This window comes from Mugil cephalus, chromosome 15, assembly GCF_022458985.1.
Source record: "Mugil cephalus isolate CIBA_MC_2020 chromosome 15, CIBA_Mcephalus_1.1, whole genome shotgun sequence".
In the NCBI taxonomy this organism is placed as follows: Eukaryota; Metazoa; Chordata; class Actinopteri; order Mugiliformes; family Mugilidae; genus Mugil; species Mugil cephalus.
Window position 1 is genome coordinate 997,771 of NC_061784.1, and position 22,039 is coordinate 1,019,809.

A 22,039-nucleotide genomic window follows, 5' to 3' on the forward strand; every position below is an offset into this window, starting at 1 on the left:
CACAAGCCTCAGATATTCCCACAACACTGCTGATTCAGCTCATGCGAAAGCTTTTACCATGATGAAGGAGGTTCTTGTTACCTGAAATGATGCTGGTGAAGCAATCAGGCACTGTATAACCAGGCAACGGTCTTATTCATGCACGCATACTTGCTGTATACTGGTATTGTTGATATGTTATTAACTCAGGCACAGTTAAGGCAAGACCTATCTTTTCTGGTTAATTTCTAAAGCAGTGGCTTTATCCTGTAAGTATTATCATATTAAAGACTTTCAACACTTGCAATTTTCCTCTGTTGTTAAAGAGTGCCCAGAATCCATCTCACTGCAATTTCAGGCCATGTATCACCACGTAGAATTTTAGGATTGGATAATATATTAAAACATTTGCATATCACTGTGCCTTTGGTTGGTTTGAATGGTATGTACAAATTGCACTTTTACTATATTGTTCAGCTAAAAGCTTGGCAGTAACTGGCTTTTCAGGTCGGACCATCCATTTAAATACATATTTATATGACAGGATTTGTTTACGAAAATAAACATGTATTTATGCCAATGCATAGTTTCACATTTCAATAGAACATGTGATTACTGAAAATTTAGTGCCCTTTTTTTTAATCAAAAAAAAAAAAGTCTCAACAAACGACATCTGCTGTGATGTCAAACTGCATCTACACATTGCAGGCAAAACTTTCATATTAGCAACACTGGACACATTAAAAAAACAGGTTGTGCTTTCAATCAGTCTAACCAGGCCATAATTTCTTCCCTTTGAAAAACAAAAAAACTCATATGCAAATGTACCTAACCAACAATTTTTTTTTATTATTTTATTTATTTATTTTTTTTTATGTCTTTGACGCTTTGACACTATACAGACCAATTATGCTCCCAAAGGTTGTTGAGTGAAATGTATTGGAATTCAAACCATCCATGAGTGGAGACATTTTGGGATTTGGGAGGTCACCACTGGGGCCTATAGTGGAATCACAGAGTCTTATGCACTTAAAAGCAAGCTCACATCAGGTCATACTGAGTACTCCTAAGATATACTACTTGAATAGAAACACGTTGACCTGACCGCATTGTTTAGAGTGAATTTACAGCATTAAGTTAGCAGTCCAACATTCTGTGAAATATGATTTTTTGCCCAGATTTACGTGAGAAGATTGATATCTTTGAGCCTCCTGTACAAAAATATGTCCAGGATAAATTTAGACTTTGGAATTGATGAAAGTCATATTTGCTCATTCCTGACATATTGCTCCTTTCTGTTTCTACACTTTGTGCTAAATCCATCTAAACCCTTTTTAGACCTATTTCTATGATGTAGAGTTGAAAGGGATCTCTTCTGATGTGACGGTGGGCAAGATGGCAAGCGAGTGTGTTTCACAAAACATTACACTGTTCCTTAAATAAATTAAAGGGAACACTAGCCAATAAGAATTATATCCTGGCCAGGGAGTAATTGTACAAAAGCTGTATGTACAGAGTTCCCATTGAAATAAGCACTGTTTCTCACTCTTGCCTACCTTAGCGTATCTCATCATCATGCCTGCTGTGTGTCAGTTTCCACTGAGTCTCTCAGAGTGCCCTGACTGGCCTCTCGAGGCTGAGAGAGAACCAGCAGAGAGAGGAAACTTCTCAAAATGTTCATGACAAACCCAGTGCCATAGCAGCCACACAGGCCTGTTTCTCACCTGTCGCTGTGTGGAGAGTCGCCCAGTGAGTCAAATGACTCCCCATACTGCAGCCCTGGCCGGTGGGGGTCTGAGTAACCACAGTGTGCAGCACGCCGCGCCCTTGCCTCCATGCATGCAGGACTGCTGCATTTACTGGTCCCCACAGATGATGACATCATTCCCGGCGAGTCAGAAAGTATACTGTCAGAATGTTCCAGGCTCCATGTCTGCTCCTCATGCCTGACAAATAAAAAAGGTGTTAACATGCACACTCCCCACAGTGTATACTAGTGTAATCTTTTTCCCAGAGTACTATGAGTGTGTATCTGTTTCCAGAAACATTAGTAGAATTTACCTATTTAACCTAGAATCCTATCTCTGAGTTGAGTTGAGTTTTACTGATGCTACTATGTTTCTCTCCCTGTTTGACTGACTATATGCACATGTGCTTCGAAGCTTTTATACTCCAGCCATTGATAATTCATTTTCTGTCTCTTGTTATTTATTTTCTATTACTAACTGCTGTGTCTCCCTCTCTCCCTTCCTCTCTCCTCCCCCTCCATCTTCTTGTGAGGGTCTCTGGTCTGGAGTGCTGAATATCTGACCAGCGGAGTTCTAAGCTGCATCTGCTGTCGTGGTCTCATCAACCAGCCCAGTCTTCATGGTCTGGTCATGGTATACAGTATGCAAAGCTTATGTCACAGCCTATAAGAATGGCCTGCATCATTTTAAATATTTAGTACTCATTCTCTTTTACATTCTCATTTTCTATAATTGCTTGTCTTCTATGGACAATTCATACAAAAATAACTGTAGATCATATTGTAACTCTAAATTGCAAAATAAGTTTGATGTATTGCCACTATTAAAATATGTGCAGCAGCTATTTTTTTTTTTATTTTGAAAGCAGTAATTTTTGAGTTTGACAACTCAGAGCTATTTTTTTCCCAGGTTGTCTTTAATGCAGCATCAGCTGCAGCTGGATCTCAACCAATCTTTCCAATCTTTCCTGATTGGCTAGTAATGTAGTAGTTTGTCAAGGGGAAAGCTGCATTACTCCCATTCCATTGGTAGGCAAATTAAACTGACAATATCCCGCATCAACATATATTTTTTTCTATAAATGTTGATTTTTTATTTATTTCACATTATTATCGCACACGATACTGGTTAAAAACTGGTGACTGGAGAAAACTGATAGTGAGCTCATATCAGACAATTTTTGGTGCACTCCCCTGTGATCTCTCTTGGGCACCACTGCTTTAGAGAGTCCCAGGGGGGCTGGAGCCTAACCCAGCTGTCATTCGGCGAGAGCTGGGGTACACCCTGGACAGGTTGCCAGGCCATATATAGTACTATTAACTATTATTACTTCTTTGAACACTTGCGGCTAATAAATGATTAGTGTGACAGCGTAGTGTATGACAACTGTACTGACTCAGGCAGTCTTTTGTGCTGCTTTGGCACTGAAAGATGTGAAGGATGAAAAGCATTCGTGCAACCAATCACATTCAACTGCCACCATATAAAGTGCCTCTGATTAACCCCAAATAAAGTTCAATTGTTCTAGTAGGCTTTTTTTTAGTCGCATCTTACCAAGAAGTGGACGTCCCTCAAAAACTGATGACAAGACAAGAATAAAACTCACCAGGAAGGTTGCCAAGAGGCCTACAGCAACATTAAAGTAGCAGCATGTGATAACAATTTCCTGGATATTTTATACATATTGTTAGCTTAATAGCATAATTGCCTGTCATAATTCAATGTTTTTGGAAAACAAGAAAAAACACAATTTTTAGCAGCACATTGTATTAATATTTTAACAGTAAATCAAAAAAATTACTCAGACAGTTATGCTATTAGGCTAATGATATGTCTGGGCTATGGGATAGGGTGGAAAGACGGAGGCCTTTTCTTTCAAAGAAAAACATCCAAGCCTGGCTAACTTTTGCAAAAACACACTTGAAGTCTCCCAAAAGCATAAAATGTGTTAAAGCCTGATGAAGTCAAGGCTTAACTTTTTGGTCATGATTCCAAAAGACACATTTTGGAAAATTTCATTGTGTTTTTCAGTTGAGTTGTACAGGATATAGATCAAAAGCTCTGAAATGATTTATCTTTGTCTTATTTTTTTTTTACATCACAGAAGCCTGCCATATTAACAGGATTGTATAGACATTGTATATCCACTGTATGTCTGTATTTGTGGCATTTCAAATAATCAGCTTGGTAATTTGTGGGCTGCCTAAATAAACTCAACTTAACAAAAGATTCTGTATTTACATGTTGAAAATGGAGTACACTGTTCATGCTTACCTGTGAGTTGATGAATGGGCTCGTGTGGAAGAGTTATGAGATCTGGAAGAGGCATGACTGGCTGGGAAAGATCCCACTGTTGCAGGCCGTATGACTCGTTCAGTTGCAGGGACATTCTTTGATATGTACTGATGGAGATACGTGAAAAGAGATTTAAGCATTAATCCATTTGGTGTGCACATGTGAGTGTACGCTTCAATAATGTTAGGAATTCTCAAAGAAACGTACATCTACCATAGGGATTTCCTCTGGGCCAGGTCCTGGGTGATTGGGTCCGTTAGCAAGGTTGCGATTGGGATGTTCTGGACACATGTTTTGTCTCAGATGATTGTGCATCTTCTTTCTTTGTTTCCTGTTGGGAAAATCTAATTATTTATACATGTCCAATAATATAAAAACAATGCATGTGGGAAAATGCAAAAAAAAAAAAAAAAAAAAAAAAAATCATGAGCTGATCCACTTTTCAGCTGGACTTACTTGGTTTTGCAGTAGGCAACCACACATACGATGCCCACCACCAACAAAGCCACACAAATACCCGTGATTGTCAGAACTCTTTTCTGGTAGAGTTCCTCTGCCTCTGTAAACATCACACCCACAAACACACAGATGCACCCAAGCACACACAAAACGAAGAAATGACAAGAGAAAAAAATTAGCATCTTCACTGTGGTCATTTGTACATTTAAATGTCTATTTTATTTAGTTCTACTAAATTTACTAAATCCTGAGGAGTATGAAGCTTCCCTGACTCACTTTACTTTTGAACCTCTTCTCTAACACAATCACAAATATAAAACATGCTGTGTAGGTGGAGGTAGGAGCTTAACAATAATTTGGATGACCTATTAAACATATATTTTGTCTAAAATTTGAATGTGTTGCAAATTATAGTATGTAATTACAAATTACATGACAATGATATAGGTTTCTATTCAATAATTAACCTTACAATATACTTGTACACATGGGAGGAGGAAATGTGTAACATTTGATATGCTCCTCTCTGTCTAAAGTTATATTACTCTGCTTCGAGAAATTCACTTCACTTCACAGAAGCATTCATCGACTCAGGCATTCAGTAACTACAATGATGAGATCTTATTTTACAATCATTTATGAAATAACTATGAACTTCTAAATAGAAAATAACGATCAATGCTTTTGCTTTTCCAGTGAAGAGCCTGTGTGAGGTTGAGGCTGAGGACTCTTTGTTTGCCATAGGGAAAATCATGGAGCAAAGATGTAGTGTGGTGTGTTAAGTAATGTAATAAAAAGGAATTATTATGCTAGCCAAATTTGTGTCAAGTTTCTCTCACGAGAAATAAAGTCAGTTTAATTTGTAGCAGTGAACTGGGTAATATTTCACCAATATTGCTTATCTATTCATGATGTATTATAACAGAAGAAATTGTATTGCTATAATAATGCAGTGTTCCCATGGTTGAGTACATGAATGTACTTGTAAAATTGCTTGATCTCTGAAAAAATGCCTCAAGCATTTACTATATGCCCTCAACCGCTACAACACTTTTCTGGAAAAGGTAGCAGAAAACAAGATCGAATGATCAAAGAGGATGGGAATAGTTTCAGAAGAAAAAAAATGTAGGTTCTAAATTGCTTTGCATGCTCACATCACAGCAATTACTCCTTGAAGGATAATTTCAACCACTAACACAGACGTTATATTTCATACTTCAGTGTTACATTTCAGCTGTAATAACGGCGGGGTGATCTAATATGCATAGGCAAGATCAACAAGGAAATAAAAAGAAAGAGATGGCGTTTCAGAAAAAAGACAGAAACTAAAGGCATGAAACCAAGAGGGTTGGGAAGATAGAGCTGAATATTGTCAACAAACATGACATATCATGCTTGTTAAAGATGGAATGAGGAACCAAAGTCCAAAGGGGAAAATATTCTATTGTGAGTGAGACAGAAATTCACACTCAGTAGTTAACAGTAGTTTTCCCTTGAAAGGTGAAGTTGATTACATCCGTGTTAATGGTGTTTAATGGAGGATCAGTTGCATTGATGGAGAGTTTGTCATTCTAATAAGTTATGGTATGATGACTCAAGAGGTTGACTGGTTAAATGGGGGGCGGTGTGATTTACAGTTCACATCACAGACGGAACAGACGCATGTCAAAATGAAGGACATCGGGGTAGCTATGCTAGGACGGAGAATCAAAATGGATTGTTCCATACCCATAAATTCAATCCCAAGATGCTCTGCCATTGCAGAGGGTTGAGAGGTGGAAGAAAAAAAAAAAAAAAGAAAAGACCATATTAAAAGACCAGCACCTTCTGACATATAGTGGAGTAAACACAAATTGGCATCACAGCAACTAAGACGACAAACACTTGTCAGTAATTGTCAGAACAGCACAGTCTGCTAGGACGAGACACCAGCATGCAACACACACTTCAAACCACACTTCACAACACTACTCTATGTTGCAGCTGTGTACGTGACTAGTAGGCGACAATTCTAATAGATTTGATGTTGATTTTTAGGGATAATAATATGTTGCTTTTATTGTGTTTTTGTTGCTTTCAAAGAAAACATTACAGTGATCCACGAGAGAGGGTTCTAGGTTTTTGTAAAGTGTGATTTATTACATATCCAAACAAAATCCCTTAATGGACTCTGTGGGGAAAAAATGCGTCATCTGCTGAGATTACCTGTGCTTTCATTTTTCTGTTTTTAAAAATGATACACTGTCAGCTCCCCGACACACCCATCACATGAACAGGCAAGTTAGAAGGAGTGTATCTGCACCGTATTGGAATAATCGCGCTGAACAACAAGAGTTATAGCTGGTCTTATATTATATGGCACAGTGAGGCCATAGGGAGGTTGTACCAAGTAGCGGCCTCCATATCTATGGCAACTCACGTGCTTTACTTGGGCTAAAGCAAGTCCCAGCTGTTCTTATGACAACATGCTCTTATTAATCCAAGCCCTTATGGCCGAGGAGCAATAGCCATCCTCTTTCTCTGGTATCTCCTGGGGATGGGAGGCGCCCCTCTAGGAAGCAGGTCTTTAAGTATGGAACGGATGAGTGTTTGTGTGTGTGTGTGTGTGTGTGTGTGTGCGCACAAAAGCCTGCTCTTTAACGCAAAGCTTGAGCTATTCTACTTAACTGATAGTGCCATCATGGATCGAGGGCACTTATTTTACATGTTTATATGCATGTGAATAGCATCTTGCAATTGTTTTTATTAAATAGTTTTGATTTTACTAGTTAAAAAATATATATTTTGAGCCGGCAAATGATGGCTTGAATCTATATCTAAGTAATCAAAGGCTCATCTGAGTTCATTTAGCTGGATGAGAACAGGAATTAAATGCTGCCCTTGATGCAAAGGCACAGCTGCACTGAAGTTAAACAGAATGCAGAGAAAGTGAGTGAGTGGAGGAAAGAGAGCTCCCACACACCACTGTCTGCTCTGCCAAAAAACAAGTAATTTCAGCACAGTGCATTACAGTTTAATGTGAGATGAAATTACTTGTACTTGAGAAGATTTTTTTTCATTGTTCTTTGAGCCAACATACAGCAAGGAGTATATGTAACCACTTCAAGTCCAGCTACAGGAATGAGACTCTGGAGGCAGAATGAGGCAACTCCAAAAGTAGAAGCAGTTTTCCAACTACAATTCAATTGTAACACTTCATACAGCAGATTTGATCATTTGTCATGCCTAGTGCTTGATTTTAATTGTTCAGGCATGGCTTTTGATCCATGGATCAGCTGAAGTATGATCATACATGCTTGCAGTTTGCAGCTGCATAAACGGGCATCATTAGTAATAGAGATAAACACCATGTTCTAGTAATTATTTAGCCATCAGGCTGTGTTGCCACATGCAACTAAGTTCAATTTGCACAAAGCATCTGAAGTCAGACACCTACTTGTTGCTGTCAGACTATGAGCTCTGATTCTGAGAATGCACATGCAATGCGCTGCGAGTTAAAGGGCACACACTAACACGTGCAGACCAAGCACACTCTATTAATCTATGCCAGCTTAAGAATGAGTCATCAGAGGAGACACATTTGCAACTATTAGGTAATAACAGGAAACGAGTGCAGACTTTCTATACCCAGCATGCATGCATGGCACAAGGACAGTCTGACAGAGTGACAGAAGAGGAAATTGACATACGGTAGAAACTGGCCATAACGTAGGTTTGACAGCGATCACCATTAAAGTCATTTGGACACCTGATGGGAAGAAACAAAGCCACAGAAAGAGAGGGAGGAGGAGGTGGATGAGTGAGAAAAAAGAAAGAAAATAGAGAGAGAGGGCAAGGGTGGAGTGACAAGGAGAATATGCGTAAGTAAAAGTGAGAAAGAAGGGAGAGAGAGGGTGGGAGGAAGAGGGGGAGAGAGAGAGAGCAAGAGAGAGAGAAAGAAAGAGAGATAGAGAGAGGGGAGAGGGAGAGGCAGAGAGACACAGAATTAGAACAACAGCACAACTATAGACAGCAGAAGCAAAGTGTTCCCATGGATGACACCACCGTGTACATGGTGTCGTGCACAGCTCATTGCGTGTTGACCTGAGAAGGAGAAAAAGGAAGAGAAAAAAGAAGAGAACTGGTAGTGGAAGGGGGCAGCAGGAGTCCACACTGTGTCTCTGTTCTCAGCTGCTCATATCAAGTAAACATACTTTTAAAAGGATTGGGCATGTACGACCGCAGTGGCTCAGTCTTTAAGCATCGTGGGCCGAAGTATCCATCCGGACATCTGGGAAGGAGCAGACAAGGGTTATGAAATGGAAAACACAGGTAGTGAGGCGCATTGTGAACTTCATGGACCCTTTGGACATATTACTGGGTAGTATCATGTGTCACACAAAATAATACATACAAATATAAATCAGAAAAAGGAAGAGAATAAAACTGCTACCAAAACTACAAAAGATACTAATTAATAAACTTTTATTAAGAGTTAATAAAGGCAAGCTAATAACAAAAATGGAGTTCAGACCATGATACTGAACTGCAATGATCTAAGAGCAACAATAATAATGAGGAAAAAAATCTACATGTGATGTAACTAGGGATTAACCATGCCCAGTATTATAGGATAACAATGAATTAATCCATGGAGGTGTGTGCAACAAAGCTGAAAATGGAGAAATTAAGTATGCTGTCTTGGTACCTCCTGGAATCCTCGCAACTGTGTTTATAACCTGCAAAATTATGACCTGCAAATAAATGTCTGAAAAAGTGACTTGACAGGAGGTGAAGTAGTCAAATCAGAAGAAAATAAATTCCCCAGTTCATAGGCTTTCCCCAAATGAAGCCAGTTTAACTATGTAGCTGTTTCTCAGTGGGTGACTCAGTGGGTGACGGGACTAGACAACTTGTTTACACATCCTTAGAAACATATGTCAGACTCAAGGCCAGGGTTTCTAATGTATAACTGTACTTGTGTAACAGAAGACAGATTTTCATTGCCATCAAGTGCCTGACCATATTTCACCATTATAATCCCATTAGGATGAGCAGTTGGTCTTTGAGGGCCACCAACATTCCACTCACAGCCACAGCTAGACCACCAATCCAACAAAGGTCATTGCTCGTGATTTACTGGTTTCACACAACGCCACCCAAGAGCACCATAACATTCAGCATTAAATTACTCAACCTGAGTGATGGTGTTTAACTAGGGGATAGCGCCAACTTGACCAAGGGAAGCTTGGCTGAAGGATGAAAGAAGTAAACTGTCACCACATCATTTGAAAACCAGAAGAGGGCACAACTATTTAGAGTGGTCTAGAAAATAAACGTGACATTTGGGAAGAAAAGTTGCCATGTGTTGGGAGACATGAGGCAGGATCTACTTGAAAATATCCTCGCTAATTTTAGAACCATTCATTTTCTTTTGCTATTGAACAGAAAATATCTCTTTATGCTTTCTGCGGATTTAACAACAATGATGAAAATCATGAGAAGAAATATTTTAATTTAGTGAGTTACTTCCTGTAGGTCAGTGATTAACTAACACAAGGGTTATACCACAAAGTTGAGGACCTGGGTATAAAAATAGGGCTAGCTGTCTACAGGACTTGTTTAGCTGGTGAGTAATACCCACAGATACTGAATGAGATGTCTGTGGGGCAACAACTCGCTGCAGACCTTCACCGCATTATCCAACTTTTCTGGACCCATGCCCTAGCCATGAGTGAATTAGCCGCAGCAATTGAATTATTGCTTTCTCCAATTTGTACACAGCACATTGAACGGCTGTTGCAGCCATGTCCTCATCCTTGTCGAGTGTTCTTCCCCTGGCCAACTGGTCACAAAAGCCAATGTTTCGGCTATATATCAAACCAGCCCGAGGGCTTATGCTACGTTGACATATGATCTTATAATACATGTAATATATTTTCTGACAGCCGTGACAAGAGGTTCTGTTGTTAGACCTTCATTACTGTTTCAAATAACTGGTACTAATAATTATTTTCTTCATTAGTTAATCTGACAAATGCCTTCCTGATTAACAAACAAATATTTTGCTTAAACAAAAATCGCAGAAATTTGTTTTGTCCATCCTACAGTGCAACAAGCCAACATGCCTACATTCCCAATCGAGAAACTGAAGCCATTAAACACTGGACGTGTTTCCTTCAAAATGCTGAATATAGCAATAATTTGGGTGAATCAGAGGGCCCACTTTCTGATGATTTTCTAATTGAGTAACTGACTCGTAGTTGCATCTCTGAAAATAAAAACTGTCTTCTGAAAAAGAGAGAAAGAAAACACTTGTTTATATTCACCTCTTTTGACTATCATCCCAAGTAAAGTGCCATGACCTTGAGTCTAAAACAAACTAAAATGTAAATGTCAAAGAAGAAAAAAAAGTTGTTTCTGTGATAATGTCAACCTGTTTTCTTCCTGAAAAGCAGAGATACATGGTTCTTCCAAGACACTTAACACACAGGTCTTGATCCCCTCTGCCAAATGTAAGCAATGATTCTATTTACCTCATTGGGGGCCTCTAACAGGCATAAATATTTGCTCACTACTAAACCAGTGACTCATGACATTTTTTTAAAAAGGCTTTTAATGTGCAGCCCTCCTGTACACTAAACATGACTTAAAAGGATGAGCACACCACCGCCTCCCTCCATTATTAGTGTTAAAATACACAACAGGTGGGTAGTTAGGCAGTGTTTTCATGTGATGTGTTGCTGCTGCTGCTGCTGAAAGAAAGAAGATGGGGAATGAAGCAATCTCATGAAAATAAGTAGGAAGATAAAAGATAAAAAAACAATGGTAGTTAGAATGTTGAAGAATATTACACAAGTGAAGGTGTCACAAAGAAAGTTTTCATTCAGACTGTGGAACAAAAAAAATGGTGAAAGCACAAACACAGAGAATGAAAATGTTTTCAAACAACACTACAGATTACTCACTTGCAGGAAAGCTGATTTATCCCATGGATGAAGTAACAGTCTCCGCCATTCACACAGTAGGACTTCTCTGTGTCGTTGCATCTTCTGGCGTGGCCTGAGCCTGGAGATAGCGTTGTGGTTACTGAGAAGAGAAAAAAAAGAGAAAAAAGCACATTAGCCATTCTGGTTCTGTAATAGCCACTCTAGGATGAACAAATGTAGAAACATCATGATAAATGAGTTTTTTTCATTTAATATGATATTGGTCGTTCACATGATATCTACAAAATCATTCAACGCTTTACTCATATTATACACTTGTATTTCCACAAGCACTCTTAGTTTTCCATCCTGAAATGTAATTGTGTCCCTAAGCAGTGTTGACACTGTCTCAAGAAGTTCTACGAGCAAAGATAAATATTTCCTTGACACAGCGTAGGAGTTGTTTATACATTGACTCAGGTCCTTGGAATGGGCCAACATGTCATGTATCTGCACTTTATTCCCTAGGCTGTATAGATATAATGTGCTTGAAGTCTTCTAATCAGAAGGATGGAGGAAGAGGAGTGCTGAGCACAAGATTGCACTGTGGCAGGACTGGGCTTGAGGTGGAAGGTGTTTGCTTCACATGTCAGATGTTGACATGTGATTGCAACCTGTTGTCAGGCACTACTAGCACCTTGGCAGAATATGGTATTTTGCTGGTGGGTAAACAGACTAGTTAGAAGTGCTTTACAGCTACAATGTGTTAGCTTGGTAGCTCATGCCATGCAGAGTGCTGTGATGAGAAAGACCACAAGGGTTTTTATTTACCTGGGCCAGTGCTAGACACGGACATACAGAGGGCTATTTGTCACCACAACAAGATTACACAACTCTAAGTAACAGTAAAAAAGAAACGCTTTCAAAGCAGCACACTGGAGAATGTGCCGCTTTGCTCAAAGGCAGACTTCTGGTTTGGCTAAATCAACACAAGTTAATTTCCATTAGGGCTGAGCATATCAATCTAAATATCGGATAGTATCAATACCAAGTGCAGTATTGATATTGGATCGATACTCGCATAATGAGATTGATACTTTTATTACAGTTTTTTTTCTATACATCCAGCAAATTGCTCCTAATGTAGTTCATGTGAGAGCAGCTTCTCTCCAAGTCTGGAGCAGGAGCATTTTCATCCTCACCTGTAGCAAAAGGTGGATATGGACAGAGTTTGACAGTGAAATCCTAGCATCACAGCAACATCACACAGCTGGCACTGATGCCGTTATTAAAATGTGTCGGAACTTGGAAGAGAAGACAATTACACAGGATGCAGACCCACTTCTGTGGTGGAAAATGAATGAGACAACATTTCCCCAAGTTTTATATTTATCATTACATTGTTTTTGTATTTACTTGGTATCGGACTGATACCAAAATTTCCAGTATCGCCCACCCCAAATTGCCATGCTAGTTAGTAAAGCAAACAGATGAGATCAGACTGTACATCACTTGCTGGTATATGAGGAACATGAGTTAGTTGGCACTTTGCAAAGTCCACACACAATATTATTGGAAAAAATGTAAATTAGCCCTGGAATGGGTGTCGTTGCTCTGTATTACGTAGATCTAGACTTAGAAAGACTTTAATGATCCACGAGGGAAATTACATTGTCAACGTAGCTTTGTTGCATATAAAAATAAACACAAGAAAGAAAAAATAAAATGAGATTAGATTAAAATAAAAATAAAAAGTGTAATCAAAAAATTTACAGAGTAAGTATATGAAAAAATATACAAAAATAGTTGTCTAAAATAAAGACAAACTTGATATGTGTTAATTTGACCTGTGGTTTATAGATGACCTTTCATTTTTAAGAGGTAAAAATGTATTTCATTTATCCTCAAACTATAAGCTGTAATGTTTCTTTCTCCTTCTATGTTTCCCAACACAGCACAGCTTCTATATAGGGCAGCAGCCTGTCCCAGAAGGCGCTGGTGGAAGAGAGGGAAACATCCTCGACAGATCATCAGTCCTGTGCAGGGCGGGCTAACACACCCACAGTCATACTCAACACATAATCCCCTGTCCACCTGGTTTACATGTGGGTGGAAAACAGATGACCCAGAGAAACCCCACACAGGTAGGTGGAGAACATGTAAACTTCACACAGAAGGGATCAGTAATGATATTTGAACCGAGGACAAGCTGTGCTGTCAAAGTTTATTTGGCTACTGGTCATACCAGATATGTTTCACTGCACTTCACTGCGACTTTTTTGTCCTGTTTTGTCGACGTGTACTTTTAGAACCTTTCTTACAGCCAGCCCTAACTTCAAATTAGTTCAAATGGCCCACAACATACTATTTACTTTTATAAATTCTTAGATTCCTTTATACATCACGTCTCCATGGGCAATAATCTCCATATTAAAGAGTCTGTGATGCATTTGGGCTAAGAGTTTATGTCTATTGTGTTAGTTTATGTGATTTTGGTACACAACTTACAGAGCTGTTGACATCATGTGACGTCATGTGACTCTTACCCAACTGTGGGACATGGATCAGTTTTCTCTTCATTGTAGCTCAGATATAGGAAACAGTTATCAATGCAATGTTTGTAGCCAAAAAAAAAAACAAAAACAATGACGTTGTTTGGGTCAGGATCTACTAACACAAACACAGCAAAACTGAAAAAACAAAACAAACAAACAAAAAAAAAAAGAACAGCTTCCAAATTCGGGAAATGAGACCATCTACGGAGCATGTGCCAGGAAACTCTGCCGCCAAGTACAGAGCCATGACATTTTGATGTCATGATGTTTGATTATGATTATTTCTCAGTTACATTCATGAAATTGCAGATCAGTCAAATACAGGCTAATTGGACATTTTATTCCGCTCATCCAAAATCCCCATTTTGATCATGTAACGTAAATAGTTAAACATTTGGAAGAACCATTAGACTCAGACTCTGTATAGCACTAGGCTTTTGTTTAATGTTATCCAGCTGAATGCTTGCAGGTGTAGCCCACACGTGTTAAGCTCAGCAGACAAGATTCATTTCCTGAAACTGCACCACATCACCTGCCTGTATTCAAGAGCTTCAGGGAAGAGCAGAAACACTTTTCTGTGGAGACTAATTTAACTTCAATGCAATAAAAAATAAAAGCCTTCTTGGGGCAATACACACAGAGGGAAGTCTGTATTTGTCCTAAATCTGTACCTATTCACTTGCAAATCTTCTTAAGTGATATCTCTGAAAGGATTCAGTAGCCCTTTAAACAATATCAACACAATAGATTTATTACATAACGGCTTAACATACTGGCAAAGAGCTCCCAAAGTTCAGTCCTAAAGGGACCTGCAGACAAAAACTCTACCTGTATTTTACTTATGATTTCTTTTAAATTAAGTTAACAGTAGCAAACTGTAACTATGATAAATGACCATGAATTATTATAGATCTAAACTGCCTTACAACATCATGGATGAACTCCAAACTGAACACGCAGTGGTTTTATAAAGAGTGTTTTCCACAGCTTAGCAGCAGCTTCTTTACAAACGCTGCTTTCTTCAGTGGCTTCAAAGATGGCATGTATCCCAACACTAACAAAACTTTCCAATTGGGAACATTTACTGGCCTGCAGTCATCATCTGACATCTAATCTTTGACACTGCACAGTAAGAGTCCCAGTTTTCTTCTGCTGGCCTCCTTTTCTCTGCTGTCCTCCCTTCTTTCCATTGTGTCTTCCAGTTACTCCCCCATAGCAGAAATTCGGTGTTGTTACATCTTGAGCAGGAAATTTAGACATCCTTAGGTATATGACAACACAGAGGGAAGAGACATAACTGTAATCAGTAAAGTGAAATAAAAAAACAGCATGTGTGAATACTGATAATATTCCTCATATTGTGGCTAGGGTCTGGCCTATGTATATCTAATCTAGAGTGCATTTTTTTACACACAGAACATTTGATGTTACTTAGACATGTACCACCCACCTACGCCAGATTAAATTAGATACTCCACCCCATAACAATGGCACTCCTTGATGGCAGCAGCCATCCCCAGCAGGATGCAGCTTGACACAGACCCACACACACAAACTCTTTAGGAACAACTCAAAAAACATGAAGAACAACACAAGGTGTTGACCTGGCCTCCGACTTCACTAGGTCACAAACTGATCAAGTGTCTGTGGGATGATCCACAGACGCTCCCTCACCTCTATCCATAGGACCCAAAGGCCCCCACTAACAACAATCTGTTGCCAGACACCACAGGACACCCTCAGAAGACCCATGTCCATTCTCTGATGAGTCACAACTGTTTTGGAGACACAAGGGAGACCTACACAATATTAATGTTATGACTGATGTTCAACCGCTTCAGAATTTATAATAAACCTGTAAAATTTGACAAAGAGTATGTAAAAACCATTTCCCTTCAATTATCTGCTGTAACAAGTAATTTAGTGGTGTAACATGGATGAACAATTAAAAGGTGACTAAGTCACACTCCATGAGAGTTGTTTCTTTTAATGTTGTGGCTAAATTTTATTACAGTCTCCAACAGGCTGAGAATTTACTTGTGGTTGCAAACTATAACCCATGCATATGCAGAGCCTGCGTGCAGTTTAGAGGAAAACAGTACAACCCTCCCAAGTAGCTACAGTTTAGTGTTTCCTAAAAGTGCTTTCAGTTCATTGGTAGACTAGAGTAGCTAAGCAGGTGATCCAGACTTAGAAGCATAGCAGCATTTGGATGCACTTCAGCATTAAAAGTGAAGACAAAGAGCACATGTGCAAATAAAAACACAGCCAACAAATAATCCTCACCCAAAAAGAAAGAAGAATGAGTGGCCGTTCTTTAAGCTCCTTTCAAAGGGTAGTAACTCCCGTCATTAAACCAAAGTATGATTATTTTTTTATGATTAAGCTCACAGCACTAAGTTGGGGATATTTTTGTGATCTGGGTTAAATTTGGAAAAATCCCTAAATTTAACCTTTTGTTCCCTTAAACATACACCAAGGACTCCAACAGTTTCTAGATTCAAGAATTTGTTGTTTGCCACTGCTGCTTACCACACAACAGCCACTTCCATAAAATTTACATGTGGTCTGTATAACAGACAGCAGGTGCTGTAGTGACCCACAGAGCTCCTCTCGGCCCTTTACTTTGACTCGGAACAAACTATAACATGAAAAACCAACAAATCAGAAGAATAGAGTCACAACACAAACATCACACATTGCAGGTAGTAGGTCAGTTATTTCGCTTAGTGGGAAACCCATACAAGGAGAGGCTCACACAGACCCAGTGATGTAACAAGAGCAGTGTTTTCTTTCTGAGGTTATCTGGTTCAGCCAATATGATGTTTACTCAGGCTGCACCACATGTTTACTCGAGATCAAAACTCATGACAAGGCCTAAAAATTTATTGACATACTTAGAGATACACACTTAAACAACGGACGAGCACTGTATTTAAGGGTGTATGACTCCGAATAAATAAATAATACTAAATTACACTGAAAATGCTGCAATGTGTTAACGTGTAATGCGATTTTTGCAAACTAGATTTGACCTTCGGTAAGGTAATACATTGTTTTAAAATAAATACAACACAACTTCAAGCATGCCAATAAATATTTTCATTTGACTGGATGAGATATTAGATTCATACAATCTTTCACACAGTTTGTCTTTAGCCTTGGGCACTGTATGTTTAAACAAGTGCTATCAACTGCAACAGATACCCTTACATTTTCAATAAATTGCTTTAGTTGGACTACTGAGATGTTGAAGTTGCATGAACCTGGGTTAAATATATAACCACTGTTTGTGATACGGGTGTAAGGTATGCAGTATTTCTTTTCTTAATCAGAGCTTAATCAGATCTTCATACAGAGGTGTGTATTGTTTTTTATTTTTATTTTTTATTTATTAATTAGATAACGGTACTGTTATATTAAAATAAGTTACTGTATGTGAATAATATTAAATATCAAAGGGCAGACCCTTGTGAGACAGCTGTGACCACAGCAATGTTTGCTGACAGTTGTTTTTATAACATGTGTCATGACTACTGTACATGTTCATCATTGCCTTGCAATGCAGCTGTTGAGTAGGATGGCAGTGTTTTTTCCCTTGTGCCTGATAAAGGTCATTTTTATTGGTTTGTTTCGATATTTTTGATTTACATACATTCTGTCCTCTGTTCCACCTGCTCAAGTCAGTCACCTGTGAAACTGAAGGACTATGGTCTTATAGCGTTTGAAGTGATAATCAAGGGAAAGACGACAGTGGGCAGCACTTTTAACAAAGATAGCTTTGTCTAATTTAGAAATTTAGAAAGTTCTGTTCTAGCTCTTTTCTTGTCATCATCTTTCCAGAGACAGCACTTTCATTTGCACCAACCCTCAAGAGGCCAGACAGTAATGGTGAGGCTAAAAATAGTTACTAAAAGAGAGACCTGAGACTGATCATAGCAATCTTTTCAACTCGTCTTGCAATGCTGTGATAATGCATTCAATCACTAAGAATGGTTCTGAACCGGGATACTATTTTTTTCAAAAGATCCACTAATTAAATTCTTTACATGTGAGATAATCCATAAATACCTCAGTCTAAATGACTCAACTACCATCAATTTGTTCTGGTGCATTTTTGGGGGGCTGTGGCCATATGGTGCTGTCTATTTCTAGTCACGCTGCACTGTCCCCCACATCACAAAGGGGATCAGAGTTCAGGTGTATTCATTCAGGTTGACTCCTTCCTGGATGTTGGAGACAAACTCCTTTAACCTAAGGAGTAGATCAGCTGCTCTGCTAAACAGAACTGGGGGCAGACTTTGTTTATCTAAACTTATGCATCCAAGGTTTTGTTAACTTTGCTTGGTTTTTTAACCTCAGGTTTCGACTTTCCTCGGCACTGTAGCCCAGGGGCTGAATCTGAGTTGAGAGACGTTGAGGAGAGGTTTCCTCTGGGTTCGTAAGAGCCACAGTGTTTAGCTATCAGCCCTTGCCACTGACTTTGATTAATCCTTCATGGCCCAAGAACTGAAAAGAAAAGCTGGGGGTGCAAACCGGACCATCTGGAAACCTTCATAAACATGCCTGTCTTTCCACGCTCTCCAAAGGATTCTAGGAAAATCGTAAAAATGAAAAGAGAGGTCCCTTTTGCAACGTTTTTTCCCCTTGAGGCACCCGTTGAATATGCAGCAAACAGAAAAGTGCTCATACTAAATTCTAGCCTTGCAATGTACCTCGCAACCCGACTAGAAACACTGAATTGTGCAATGAAATGCACTTTCAACTGGCACATGTCCTCCTAATTTATGACAAATGTTGATAATTTACTTCAGCTTGGCTTAATCTCTTTCACCTCTGCAGTCCAATTGAACTGAAAGGCATCTCAAAACACAAGTCAAGAATCTAATTCCATGCAGGGAGAGAGCCAAGGCAGTTATTTAACCAGCGGTGGACCAGATCCATCTGGATTTTGTTATGGCTTTTAGTTTTCACTTTTAAAACCAATGTTATCGGAATAAAACGCATAAATTACGAAGCCTATTTGGGAGTATGTCATTGAGTGAAAACAGTTTGCAGACATTCATCTGTGACAGCAAGATATTTCTGCAGTGAAGCAAAGTAGATCAGGAAAGTTCAAAAGCTAAAATTCACAAGAAGCAATTAATACAGCATTTATATATATATATATATATATATATATATATATATATATATATATATATATACATATATATATATATATATATATGAAATAAATCTGCCACTGACAACCCTACTATAATATAATACAGTACTACAGTGAGTAGCATCATACTGCAATAACTCACAGGGGCAACTATCTTAAAATTTTCCTGTTTTATCTATCATGTAACTCTTCATGATTCCAACAAGGAGAAGTGGTCATGTCAGGCCATAAAAATCAGAAGGGAACGTGATAAATGTCTGAAGTACAGACCCTTCAACAGACACATAAAGAGGATGGTATTTGTAATAGCTCTGCCACCCAGACATGCTTTTCCACAAGTCAGTTTTATGTACAAGAAAAAAGCCCTGAGTGCCCCCTCCCCTCCCCTCACCTCCTGACTCTTGGCAGAGAATGTCTGACATGTCTCCTGTTACAGCTGGGACCAAGATCTTTTATCTCAATACCAAAGCCCTGTTCATATTTCTATGGTGTTCTTGCCACACTTGTGTGTGCTGTATTATGTTCCTTTCTGCTATTTTGAAAAGACCGACTATCCTCAATGGAATGAATAAATATGATAAACAGATAAGGAGAAGTAAAAAGACAAAATTTGGAATTGTGGGTTTTGTTCAATATAAAGTTGCTGACAGTTGGGTTTGATGTGGTGAAAGAGGGTGTGCAGTGATGTTTAAGATAAGTGACGCATGACGGGGGAAAAAAGGGGTTGGTTATTTTAATTGTTAGAGATATTGAAAAGTAGTGTTACAGTTTTATAGAAAAGCAGCCTGAGAGAAAGTACATCAGTAACAAAGCAAAATAAATGACTTTACCACAAGAAGGCTTTGCCATAGACACATTTAATTTGCTTTTAGAACTTAGTCAATTAAATAATAAAAGGCATATTATACAAGAATCCTTTTCAGATTTAGAATCACAATATATCCTAACAGGAGCACAAGTCCAGACAAACAGAAGCAATGAAGGAAACAGAAACAAATGAGAAAAAACAAGACATGGATACAGCAGTAAAACAAGGAAGAGGAGGGCTGAGAAAAGGGAGTTTGTTGACAGGATCATAAATTGGAAAATATTTCAGCTTGCCAAAGCCAACAAGAGCTAAGCATGCTACTTCCACACGTACAGTATTGCCACACCCAGTCATTGGCAAAATACAGCATCTGTGCCTTCGAGCATTTTGCACCGAGTTCAAAATGAGCAAGAAAGATTTCATGTCAAAAACCCAAAGAGGAATTAAATTACTATTTACTGTAGGTATGGTACGCAAACGAGCCCATTATGAATGAGAGAGCACTTAAAGCTTTTTTTCAAAAGAAAATTATCCACAATTCAAACACCTCCAGAATCAAACAGGAATGTTTAGAAATGAACAAAATGGAGCCTGCCAGGAACATTAATCTACCACCCACTCTTCAGCAAGACTGCCACGGCCACAACTAGTGTGTCTTCTTTTATATTCTTGTCTCCTATTACCATTTTTCAGTCACATAGCTGATATGCCTGGTCTTGCCTGCCTCAATCGTCTCAGCGCCAAAGTCAAATCAAAGAGCAACCTAATATGTGATTGCACAACAGCTGCTCGTGCACTGCAAAGAAGCACAGTGCAGTTAGGAAGCCAGGGTACAGTGCGGGTGTAGAAACGGGTGCTGGTATGGCTGCTGATGGGCACCGGTATGTGTGCAGTTGGCAAGAAAGTGACACGTGGTGCTCTCTGCAGTTCCAGACGAGTCTGTTCTTCTATCTTTTCAGAAACAGCCGCGGAACAACATGGTGGCAGCACTATTTCCATGTTTTAGCGTGATCAGGTCTCTTTCTTTCATTTTCCCACTCTGATCTGAGATACTGTTGTTTACTGCATCTTTAAGTGGGAATCTTTTCCAGCTTGTAGATACAGGCACTGCAGTCACACATCAGCAGCTAAAGTAAATTGACCCAGGTTTCAAATAACTCAATCACTGCAGTGGAAAAAGGGAAATCCACCACATGTCTCCAGGACATATGGTCATTCACTTAAGAACAACTAAACTTCAGCAACATCTTTGGTGTAAAGTCTGACAGGCAGCAACTCTGATGGTTACAGTTTATAAAGGTCAAAACATTCCTTTAGTGTTGTCAATGAAGAGCCATTCGGCAAAATGTTTCAAAACCTCAAACCTGCGCAGTAACAGTGGAACATCTGAACTGACAACTTCCTTGTAATGACTAATATAAGATGAATTTTAAGAACATGAAAGATAAAAAATTTTTCAATCAATTTAATTAAACAAACATCACCATGGTAAAATGTTTATTATAAGTTAGAATGACAGAAGCAGCAAGAGTATCTGCTCAGAAGTTGTCCCATATGGGTCCGGACATACAATCAGAACAGAAGATTGTGATTTGAAAACTGACGGAGCACTTCATTTATTTTGTCAGCGCTGCTTTCCATTGTAATTTAGAGGAGGAGGATACACACAGACCAACTGCATAAGAATTAAGTCATCCTATGCGCTAACATTTAGCCAATCAAGTCTGTGTATTCCAGAGGGCAAATACTGCGAATCTACAGAGAGATTACATGACAATAAATGACAATAAATGTAATCATGAAGAATTATATTAAATTGATTCAAAGTTTTCTAGTCACGCTGAGTTGATTTGATTTGATGGTCCGGTATTGATTGCATGATTGCATGCAGATGTTGCTACAACTAGTAGGCTTCTTTATTATATTTCACACAAATAGTTAAATGGACCTTAGCTTCAAGAAATATTCTCTTTGCCCCTGATCTAGATCATTTAGTCACTTTAAGGAAGAGTGTGTGAGGTATCCACTTGTGTTTCTTGCCCTTCATCTTCAACAGCTGGCCCTCATTTTGAAGGAAGAACAGAGTTTGTAACCTTGTACCAGATACAGAAGACATATAC

At 38.8% G+C, this 22,039-nt stretch overlaps 1 protein-coding gene across 5 annotated transcripts in view; it reads right to left on the reverse strand.

The window, feature by feature from the left end:
* The window catches only part of nrg2a (neuregulin 2a), a 66,110-nt gene that overhangs the window by 5,516 nt on the left and 38,555 nt on the right, over positions 1–22,039 (reverse strand). For 2 of the 5 annotated variants that reach the window (XM_047606125.1, XM_047606128.1), the window contains exons 4-10: positions 11,429–11,549; positions 8,171–8,229; positions 6,210–6,233; positions 4,479–4,581; positions 4,230–4,353; positions 4,002–4,129; positions 1,704–1,925 (exon numbers count right to left, since the gene is read on the reverse strand). In XM_047606125.1, the coding sequence (XP_047462081.1) occupies positions 1,704–1,925; positions 4,002–4,129; positions 4,230–4,353; positions 4,479–4,581; positions 6,210–6,233; positions 8,171–8,229; positions 11,429–11,549 (781 nt within the window). Of the gene's footprint in view, positions 1–1,535; positions 1,616–1,703; positions 1,926–4,001; positions 4,130–4,229; positions 4,354–4,478; positions 4,582–6,209; positions 6,234–8,170; positions 8,230–8,674; positions 8,752–11,428; positions 11,550–22,039 lie in introns of all 5 variants that reach the window. The other 3 variants (XR_007114248.1, XM_047606127.1, XM_047606126.1) reach the window with 3 other exon arrangements.